Raw genomic sequence first — 11234 nt, 5'->3', positions numbered from 1 at the left:
CTTGGAGCTAGGACCCCCCCGCCTCAACCTGGGAAGAGCCGAGAGGTACGTGGTGTACGCGCTAGGACAGACGCCCCCCCGACAGGACGCGGTGCTGACCCTGGCGGACGTGTGCCACGACGTCTCCCCCTCCTACCAGGCTGAGGTAAACAAGGTCCTCGCCGCCCGACCCGAAGTGTTTGCCGTGGACGGAACCTTGAGGCGGACCACCGTCACCGAACACTGCATCCCCACCCTGACTGATGACCCAGTGTTCGACCCGCCCTGCGGCTATGGGTTTCGCGAGCAGCGAATCATCCGGGAGCAGGTGTACGAGATGCTGCACGACGGAGTCATCGAGCCATCCCACAGCCGGTACAATGCGTGCATTGTGCTGGCCAACAAGAAAGACGGGACAAGCCGATTCTGTGTGGACTTCCGGCCGTTAAATGCCGTGACCGTCAGCGCCCCGCCCCGCCAGATTAGCGTCGAGGCCGCCGTAGCCGGCTCGGGGAGGGCCCAGGTCTTCAGCACCTTGGACCTGAAGTCCGGGTACTGGCAAGTGCCCATACGACGCGGGGACAGGGAGAAGACGGCGTTCACTGTGCCAGACGGACGGAGGTTCCAGTTCAGAGCCATGCCGTTTGGCCTAAAGTGCGCCCCGTTCACCTTCCAGTGCATGATGACCCGTGTGCTGGAGGGCTACATCGGGCAGTTCTCCCTAGCATACCTGGACGACGTCATAGTGTACTCAGACACCTGGGAGAACCACTGCCGCCATCTGGCCTTGGTGATGGAGCGGTTGGCCACAAACCACCTGACGGCCAACCCAGCCAAATGCCATCTCGGAGCTGCCGAGGTCGACTTCCTGGGCCACGTGGTCAACGCGGTGGGGAATCGCCCCCAACTAGGTCACCTCCAGCAGATCGCGATGGCAGAAGTCCCACGCACCCGGAAGCAACTGCAGCGCTTCATCGGGCTGCTGAACTGGCTCCAGAACTATATTCCGAATTTTTCACAAGTCATCGCGCCTCTGACGGACCTGTTGTCGCCCCAAGTCCGCTACCAATGGGGCTCGCCCGCCCAGACGGCATTCAAGGCCGTCAAGAGCGCGTTCACCCGGTGCCACACACTGGCCCGCATCGACCCCGAGCGCCCACTCGTCCTCCAGAAGGACGCAAGCGCCCTGGGAACCGGAGCCGTGCTGTACCAGGTGAACGACCACGGAGAACGGCAAGTGGTGGACTACGCCAGCGCGAAGTTCGGCGCGGCGGAGAGGCGGTACCACAGCAACGAACAGGATTGCTTGGCGGTGGTGTGGGCCGTGAAGAAATACTGTCCACACCTGGAGGGCAGGCATTTCACACTCCGCACCGACAACCACTGCCTCACCTGGCTCCACACCATGCAGGGGAGGAAGGGGAAGCTGATTCGCTGGGCGCTGCTCCTACAGTCGTTCGACTTTACGGTCGAGCACGTGCCAGGCGCGGAAAATCAGCTCCCCGACCTGCTCTCGCGCGAGCCAGACGGCAGACGGGAGGTGCTGGACGAGGAGGAGTTGGACGAAATCCTGCCTCCATCCCACACCAGCACGTCTGCAGACGGACACCCTACCTGCTCCCGCCTCACGCTCGGCGTAGAAGGGACCGAAGACCCTCCCAGTACCGAGGCCGACCTGGAGCGGCACGTCCTCACGGCCCAGTGCCGCTCGCCGGACGCCGACCGGCGCCGCGAGACAGCGCGCGGAGGAGACCACCCCGCCTGGCAGCTTCGGGGCGACCGGTTCATGACCAGACCGCCGGGGGAAGAGGACGAGTGGAAGACCTACGTCCCACCCGAAGCGCGCGAGGCAACACTGCGATTCTACCACGATCATGACCTCGCCGGACACCCGGGCTCGGACCAGACCCGGAGAGCCGTCTGCCGGTACTACCACTGGCCGGGGGTGAACCGGGATGTCCGGGTCTACGTCCGGGAGTGTGAGACCTGCCAGAGCCGCAAGGCCCGCCGAGGAGACGGTACACAACAACAGCAGCCTCGCCAGCCGTCAACACCCTTCCAGACGCTCGCGCTGGATGTGATGGGGCCGTACCCCCGCTCGCCGCGGGGTAAGCGCTTCCTAGTGGTCGTGACCGACATGTTCACCCGCTGGACAGAAGCCTACCCCTGCGGCAACGCACGGGCGGCCACCATCATCGAAGTCCTGATGCGCGAGTTCTTCACTCGGTTCGGCTACCCGGAGTCCATCTTGACGGACAACGGCAGCCAGTTCCTGGGGGCCCGGTGGAGAGGGTGGTGCCAAGAGGCACACATCATCCACCACACCACACCCTCATACCACCCCAGGGCCAATCCGACCGAGCGCAGGAATCAGGATCTGAAAACTCAACTGCGGCTGCGCCTAGGGGAGGACCACACCCAGTGGGACTGCCACGTAGCCGATGCACTGTTCTGCGTTCGGCGGCGAGTGAACGCGGCCACTGGGATGACCCCCGCCGAGATGATCCAGGGGCGTAACCTGCCGCTGCCCGGCGAGCTGGCAACACACGGCGTACCGCACCCAGGAGAGCAACCGGAGGAGCGCGACGAGCAACGAACCCAGGAGCACGACGCGGCACGCGCAAGACAAGCCTGCTACAGTCAGGGAATCACGCCCCAGACAGCGCGACCCCCGGCACAACTGTGGGCCGGCGATCGGGTGTACGCCCGAGCGTACCCCCTGTCGGCAGCGCCGCGCAATTACTGCGCCGGACTCGCTCCCCGCTGGGAGGGGCCCTACACCGTGACGCGGCGCCTGGGGGCGACGTCCTACATGGTGGACTTGGGCGGCCGCCGCGTGCAGAAGATCCACCGGGACCACCTGCGAGTGGCGGCGACCCCCGGGGAACCACTCCCGACCGAACCCGAACATGGAGACACGGCAGACGGACCAGACATCCCCCTTGATGCACTCCCTCCTGTTCGCTTCGGCTATGTCCGCTACAGTTCGGCAGGGCAGGTGGCGAGGTGGCGTTTCAGTCGGTGGTCGTCTCTCGGGGCGCGCGCATCTCTCTCGCGGGCTGTCGGCTGGGAGTTCTTTGCGCCCTATTGGGTAACCAAAGGCTGGCAGTGCGTGGGGGATTTGTGGGCGTACGGGAGGCGGCCTAGCAGCGCCAACTGCTACCGACCGCGTCCCGCGGGTGGCGGATACGGGAGCCCAGCTTGTGAGTTGCAATCTCGCTGGAGTGACTGTGAATAACCACGTACCATTTAACAGAGTTTCTGATCACGTATGAAGATAGTTTCTTTTGTGTTAGTACAAAAAGTACCAACATTTAATTTTTACTATTCTAGTACATTTTTATGAGCTTCTTCTCTTTATTTTAAGTACTTACTTTGCCATGTGTTGTCTGTTTATATATTTTGTACCAGATATCGATGATACTACACTCCCACTTAGTATATAAATAATGTAGAGTAGGTATTTTATTATCAGAATAGTGTATGCCAAACAATATTATTTTTAAAAAATAGTTTATAATTTTAAAAAAATGTCAATTTTTCTACCTGTGGAATAGTCAATTTTCAGTTAAGAAAAATACTTAAATAGCACCTTTTTGTACCTTGAAATCAATATTTTCCCGGGGGAGGGCCCCCGGAACCCCTCTCCCCTCCGCCGTGTTTTGGGGTGAACGGAGTTGTTGCTTTCCCTCATGTAAACCTCACGCCTCACCACTGCTCGCAACACTGCCTCACCAGTGCCTGCCACATTCTACGTGGAATTCCCTCACAAAGTGGTTTGGCCACAGGTAACTCAGGATTCCCCAAACTCGCTGTGAACGATGAGATGTCTGGGCTCAGGTCCAATAGCTACCGTGGTTGGTTCCAGCCTGGCCAGCTGGACCAGGAGTTATCTGTCTCATCAGAGAACGTGATCTGAGCGCCCGACTTGGTACAAGAGACGTAATGGGATCATCCCCCATTGTATAGTTCCACTGACGCCTCCTCTGGGGCCAGCCTGTCCACCAGGCTCTTGAGCTCATGCAGCATCGCGCTGCCCAGACGAGACATGAAACGAGTGGTGGCTGGGTGATGGTCGGACTGGGATTTGGGACAAATGGTGGAGGACTGATGATCATGGGCACTGCGCTCTGCCAGGGCGACCTGGGTGTCTGTGGGTGGCATGAGACGTAGGTCGTCCAGGTGGTTTTTTGACGACCTACCATTTGGGAGCTTGATCAAGTATGACATGGGTCCTAGCCATACCTGCCGGGGAGCAGCCCAATTGGAGCTCAGGCCCTAGCATTACCTATTGTTCTTGGATGACAGATGGTGGCACCAGGCATACACCATTTGCCTAGGTTCCAGTGGTGCCGGGGATTTGGTGACTGGAGAGTACGAATGTCCAGGAATTGGGCCTGGTGTTTCTTTGCCTCCTTCCTAGGTTCAATGATATGGGGCCCGGGTGACAGGTCCTGCCCCCCTTGCTTCCCAGGCAGGACGAGGTTCTGGACATGGAGCAACTCCAAAGGGGTACGGCCCGAGACCATGTTGGTCCATCACTGCAGGCAATATAGCAGCTTGGGGGAGATGGGAGGTCCCACTTTGAGTGATCGTCTCCTAGACAGAGACGCAACTGGATCTTTATGCCCTGGTTGCTACGCTCAGTCGGGTTTGCCTGAGGGTGATAGGTTGGTGTGGTGTAGTGCTCCACGTCCTACCTACGGCATTAACATTCCACTGTCGTCCCGTGAACTGCGTCTTGTTGTCCGTTAATAGTATCCTCGGGTACAATTACTGGGGGAAGGCCTCAATGTCAAGGAGGGCGGCCACTGTGCCTGCTCGTACGTTGGAGTCGGTGAAGGCCTCTTACCACCTCATGAACATTTCGGTAATCATGGTGAGGAACCACTCACCGCGGGACACGAGGGGGTAGGGACCCATGATGACTAGGGCACTGCTGCTCGACCCTGTTCTGGTCCTCTCGCCTTGTATTTTGCAGGGCTGGCAATTGTATACATAGCCGCGGACCAGTAAAACTGTTTCCAGAAGCCCCTCTGGGTCTGATCCGCCCCTGGTTCGTGATCGTGGAAATACCACAACACTGTTGGACGCTGCAGGGAACGCGGATTTCCCATGTGTCCATATCCCCAGGTATTCTGGTCCGGAGCACCCCATCCAGGCTGTGTTGGTGTGGCAAGGCACGTACACCGCAGGCAGAGAGGTCCATCTGAATGTCGGGATCATCTCGCTGGATCAACTGCACATGGGCTACCACGGCAGCCAAATTGAGCGGGGTCTCTACCAGGGCCGCGGTACCTGTATGCTGGGTGACACAGAAGGCTGCCAGAGGTGGTCGGTTTAAGGGCGAGGGGCAGGAGGTCCTCCCAGCTATTGGTGTCCTGGAACGTGACGGCTAGGTCGGAGTGACTGGACAACTCGTCTGCCAGCTGGTTCTCCCACCCAAAGACATGCTCCATGCTGAAAGTATAGCTTAGCACCTGATATTTTGCAGAAAAACTATATAATTCTGTTAATAAAGCCCTAATTTCATAAAATTATTCCTGAAGTACTCACATCGTCCGGGCCTGTGGCCCCTTTTAAGTCCGATATGCCACCGCCAAAACACCACCCACACTCCATTTAAACCTCCTGCCTACACGTGCGTATGTGTGCGTGCGTGTGTGTTCGCCCAGCAAGAGGGCGCTGTCGAGTCAGTGCGCCGCACCCCTAAAACATAATTAAATATAATTTTGTTATTTGTTTTAATGTTTCCCAAGTGCAATGTGACAGCAGATCGGCCGGGAGGGTTTTATGTACTTTTAATTAAAATAATGTATTAAAATATAATAGCGTTTCTGGACATTCCCGAGGAAAGCCGAAACCAGACATTATTTAAATGTAATTCTTAATAATTGTAATTTGAAGTATTCCTTTTCATTATTCAGAAAATGTCACATAATTTTTAAATCATCCTTGTCATGTTACTTTAGTTTCCCGTGGCACGAATTCACAAATATCTTTAACGGCAATTGTTTCGGCGGGAGGACGCCATGTTAGTCGAGCCGAGCCATGAGCTCAGCCTAGTCTTCTGCCATCAACGACCGAGAGCAGACGCTTCAGCACTCCGGGGACCTCACCGCTTGTTTTTCACTGCCAAGTAATTCTGTTTAACTTTAATTATTTCTAAACCGTTTTCTTTTAGTCCTCGGAGCTACTCTCGGTCGGGGGACTGTTTAATTAATTATATTTCGACCAGTAACTGTCTTTTTCTATGTGTAACGTAAATTGAGATGTGACCACGTGGCGGGTCATAACACCTAAACCGATTCGTGCCGCGGGCGTTTTATACAGTTTTAATCGTGTACGTGTGAGAGTAGAGCTGGACGAATAAATCAAGTGTGTAAATCCAACGTATTATTTTATTATTTTAAAACTGTATGACCATGTGGAGTGAGACGGCGTGTGGGGCGCCTCAGAGCCCACTGCGTAAATAATAGCGTGCCCGACGCTGAGAGCGGGTAGGAATTAGTGCTAGGTGTTTTCAAGGGGGTAAAATCACGCCTCACATGGGCGACGTCACGACCCTGGGAAAGAGTCAAACATAGGTCCGTGCACGTGGCACGGTGGCGCCCAAATACCCGAGCACGCATTAAAACTTAGTTATTAAAGATCAGAGACTACGGCCCCCGTAACAGTACATTACCATGCAATGCTCTGTTTGTATAACTGTATGCTACATAAGAAATAGGAATTTTCTTAGAGTTTTTAACTTATCCTGAAAAAAAACTTCAACTTACACAAATCATCAGTCACTTCCAAACATCATTTGTTTATTTATTCTGTCAACTTCCTACAATTCTTTTTTTTTACAAGTGTAATCTGCTCGCAGCTGCCTCTTTTATGCTGGCAAGGATTGCTATTAAACCATTGTTTCGCCCACCAAGATGGCAAACTGTGTTATCAACATGGCTGCTGGTGATTAGAATCAAAGATGGCCTCCAACTAGCAGTCTATATCATTGCATCTATGTCATTGGCATTGCACTACACAAAGTCTTCACTTGTACAGTAGAATCCCGCTGATGCGACCCCTCACGGTTTCCGGAAAAACGGACTTATAAACAGAATGGTCACAATAGAGAATTCGGGCCAATTTTAACACCCCCCCCAAAAAAAAATATCCAAATACATAAAAAAAATCGCCTTTGTTCGCATAGATTTCATATTCAAATAGTCTATGGTGTAAAAAAGACAACTTTTTAAATTCATATCATACCTCGGACTCGATAACCCAAACAATGGGTTCCAATAAATAATAACGCTAAGTGAATTCACATCACGCGAGTTCGGCTATGCTAGCCGGCTGGTTGTTATTTTCGTTCAAAACGTGGCGAAGGAACATGTGTGGATTAGGTAGAAAACATTTGGCTATAAACGAAAGATATAAGAACAATGCTATCCTGAAATGCTGTGACATGTTTTTGGAGTAGATAATCACAGGGACAGACCGACAGGATGCGCTTCCGCCCTTGCCATCAGCGATGTTTATTTTGACAGCTCAAGCAATTATCTTTTCCAAGACCCTTCACAGCGTAAAAAAAAGAAAAAAAACTCGTTCGAATGCAAATGGAAAAGTAACTATGCAGTAAAATAAATATATTTACGGGCCTGCTAAATTTTTCTATTCAAAAATTCGAGGTATTAGTGATTTTTCAGCAGAAACTGCTGTGTGACTAATAAAAAAATTGTATCATAATAACTTAAACATATAAAGTATTTATTAACGGCAAAAGACAGTCGTATAAGCCCATAAAAATATTTATTTTACCGAGAATGGACTATACAACCTGGTGTGGGAGGGGAGGAGGATGCTGACAGTTTCTCACGCAGAAGGTTGAAATAAGGGAGGGAATGTGTTGAAATGTTAGTTGGAAAAGGGGGGGGGGAGGGAGTTTTTACATGGTTTGTGGCTCTGGGAGGAATGAGCCTTGAAGAATTAGCAGGGGATGGGAGAGGTAAGCGTCACGTCACGTATGATGTAAAGCCGCCGCTACCGCCTGCCTGGCCGGACGAGTTTCTTATGCTCTCGCAGAAGCTTCCACAGTGGCTTTTCGTAAATAGGCGAGTAAGATAACATGACAGCTGAGACGGCTTTTCGTGCGATAGTGGATACGCCGAGCTTGGCTAGACACTGCCGCGTGGACAGTCTAAGAGGGGTGGTATCTATTTTTAGCCGTCTTTTGTATGCCTGCCTGCTTACAGTACAGCTCCCGCCAAGATAAACGTGAACACATAGCGACCAACAAAGTGTAACAGACTTGTTTTTCAGCCGATTTTACTCAAATTTTCGACTTTCTCTGCTCAAATTTTTCACGGTTTCTCAAAAAACGGTCGTATAAACGGAATGGACGCATCAGAGGGGGGTCGCATCGGCGGGATTCTACTGTATGTATAAAATTCTACTGATACAAACACATGGAATGGCCCATATTCGAGGGCTATTTTTGCTATGAAAATATAAAATTTTTGTACCAGAATTATAGAGATAACCGATATGGGGGTAAATACCATAGGTAAAACTTAAAAACTATACCGTTGTAAATAATTAACCACAAGTAACCGAAAATAGAGAAGTTTACATAAGAAATAAGTAGAACAATATATATTTCAATATTTTGACGACAGTCGTCGTACCCTCCCAGATGCAGAGGCCGTACCTGTCCACCGACATGGACCTAAGGGAGATATGTTTCCCCCCAGTGCACCGACTGTGAAGTGCGGCGAACAGGGACGCACCCGCGTGCGCCCTGATACGTCAGGAGTGTTGTAAATAATTATGTTCTATTAATAGATTTAAATATCCACGAGCCTCCGCAAATATATAACTTACGTCTGGATTAGTGTATATGAATGTCATGTAAATACTTCGTCCTTATTCTGTAATTTATTAACTGAGCCATGTGTTTGTATTTTATTAACTGACTATTTTTATATTGTTATAATAATTCTGTAATTCATTCCAGTGTTATGTCAGCCATGTAACTGCAGCCTGGCGCATCGCGGGGCGGGCCTCTCCCACGCCGGCCGATTTCCCTCCCATCCTCAGCGGTCCGCGGGCCTCGGCTTGCCAGCGGGCGGAGGAGTGGAGTGGTGAACCCGACGCGAGAGCGAGTGGACGTGCGCTCCGTTCCGCTCCACTCGAGAGACGCGTTTTCTTAGCTCAGAGTCAGTAGTCAGTGAAACGTCACGGGACTGTCTGCAGCCGAGTTGCTCTTCTTTAGCATTCGTCATTCCGCTGGACTTTCTCAGCTTTACATGTCTATCGGGACTTTAACTGCATACGTCGCAGGCCATGTAAGTGTCTCTTCAAACCGCCCAACCTCTCAGTCAGTACGAGTAATTACTGGACCCTGTCCGCTCACGTGACGGGCCGTGTACGCGCTGTGTATATATACGGAACTTTCGTAACCGGTACGTTTAGCTACGGGGCTACCTTCTCTGTTCGTTTCGGGTCGCATCCTAAGGACGAGACTTGTTTCCGGGAGTCCGGGTCGCGGCGGGGAGGACGCTCGTTCCGCGACGTGCCGGCCAGGCTGCGGCTGGATTGCTATACGGAAATAAAACGGGGCTCGTGAAAACGGACATCATCGCATTATCCTTTGAACTACCTACAGTTCCTCCTACCCACGTAAAATTCCCTCCAGGTCCCGTATTTTCTGGTACCGGCCACGTTGGCCTGAACTCACTCCTCTTCGACGAGAGCTACATGGGCAAAACAGGACATTTTCGCAAACAGCAAATTAGGAACCTTAGGCCGAGGGACGTAAATGTATGTTTTGAATATTAGGATTACAGGATTAGAAATAAAATAATGACATTCACAAACAGTTTTTACAAAAATTTATTTAAATTATTTATTTACATATGATTGCTAGTAATTTAAAAAGTTGGAGATTAGTGGTAGTATCGGTGGTGGTATCTGCTGATTGGTGAGGGTGTTTGGGTTTCTGGTGGTGATATCGGGGTTTCTGGTGGTGATATCGGGGTTTCTGGTGGTGATATCGGGGTTTCTGGTGGTGATATCGGGGTTTCTGGTGGTGATATCGGGGTTTCTGGTGGTGATATCGGGGTTTCTAGTGGTGATATCGGCGTATCTGGAATTTGTATCGGAGATGGTGGTACCGGATCAGTGCTTGTAATTTGAGATGGTGGTATTACTGTTGTCTGAGGGCGTTCCTGCATTGGTGACCCCTGCTGTTTCGAGAATATCAGGAAGACCTGCAACACACAAAAATTTATTTGTGATTCTTCTAATATTAAGATTTCAGATCAATATAAGTACATAATAACTTCTTAAAATTAAGATTGAACTCTTATTCATCTTTCTGGGTGAACATCTATAAAACGTGAGTTTTGGCGGGCATGTAGACCTGTGGTATGATCAAACCACTATTTGATTGTGTTGTAGGTCACATAATAAAATTATGTGTGCAGAGAGTTTGCAAAGAACAATATCTAGATGGCACAGATTAACTCGGAAGACGTGAAACCAAATACATATGTAAGAGAAAAGAGAAAATACCAGACAGCTATTTGCCATCAACACAGGTGAATATGTGCGAAAAATAACCTAGTTGCAAGGTGTGACACTGCAATACTTTTTTTAAAAATAAATTACGTAAATTTAAATTATATTATTTGTAAAAAAAATTATTCATTTTTGGAAGTTTAAAGCACTAGATGTTAATTTTTTCCCCATGGATTTGTGTGATAAAAAAACTGTTTTTTTTATTATATAAAGCTGCATGCAACACTTGTCTGTTATTACAAAACAGTGAGCCCCTTCTTTCCCGAACACGCGTGCAAGTGAGGCAAACATACGGAATGACCTGCGCTGCGTAGTACCTATCAGCAGCAAAATAAAAGACACCGTGGTATCTTTAGTTTGAACAATACGCGAAACGTTCTTCTTCTGTTGTTACTGTTTGCTACACACATGCATTTGTGTTTTTATCTTATGGTGCAAAGTGGTGTTACTTTTAGCTTTTAAGTGGTATTATTTATTAACTGAAAGTGGTGTAAGTTTACACAGTTATTTTGCACATTTACTTCCATTTTGACATAAAAATGTCTTTCTTTTCTAAATACCAATAGAATTTATCATTTATACACCATCACAGCTTATCTCTAGTACTAGCAGTATAAAGTATGTAATTCACTGCTCAGAAAAAATGATATTTACATTTATAATACAAAAAAAATTACATAACTGCT

The 11234-nt window shown here is 50.1% G+C and overlaps 1 protein-coding gene across 1 annotated transcript in view; it reads right to left on the bottom strand.

Annotated features, from left to right (window-relative positions):
* Nucleotides 1-9843: 9843 nt before the first annotated feature.
* LOC134531922 (phospholipid-transporting ATPase ABCA3-like) overlaps nt 9844-11234 on the bottom strand; it is a 163551-nt gene continuing 162160 nt past the window's right edge. The window contains exon 30 of the mRNA XM_063367968.1: nt 9844-10238. Coding sequence (XP_063224038.1) covers nt 9915-10238 — 324 coding nt within the window. The 3' untranslated portion in view covers nt 9844-9914. The remainder of the gene's footprint in view (nt 10239-11234) is intronic.

This window comes from Bacillus rossius, chromosome 1, assembly GCF_032445375.1.
Source record: "Bacillus rossius redtenbacheri isolate Brsri chromosome 1, Brsri_v3, whole genome shotgun sequence".
Taxonomy (NCBI): domain Eukaryota; kingdom Metazoa; phylum Arthropoda; class Insecta; order Phasmatodea; family Bacillidae; genus Bacillus; species Bacillus rossius.
Note: the sequence above shows the minus strand (reverse complement) of the source record. Positions and strands in the feature narration are given on the sequence as shown.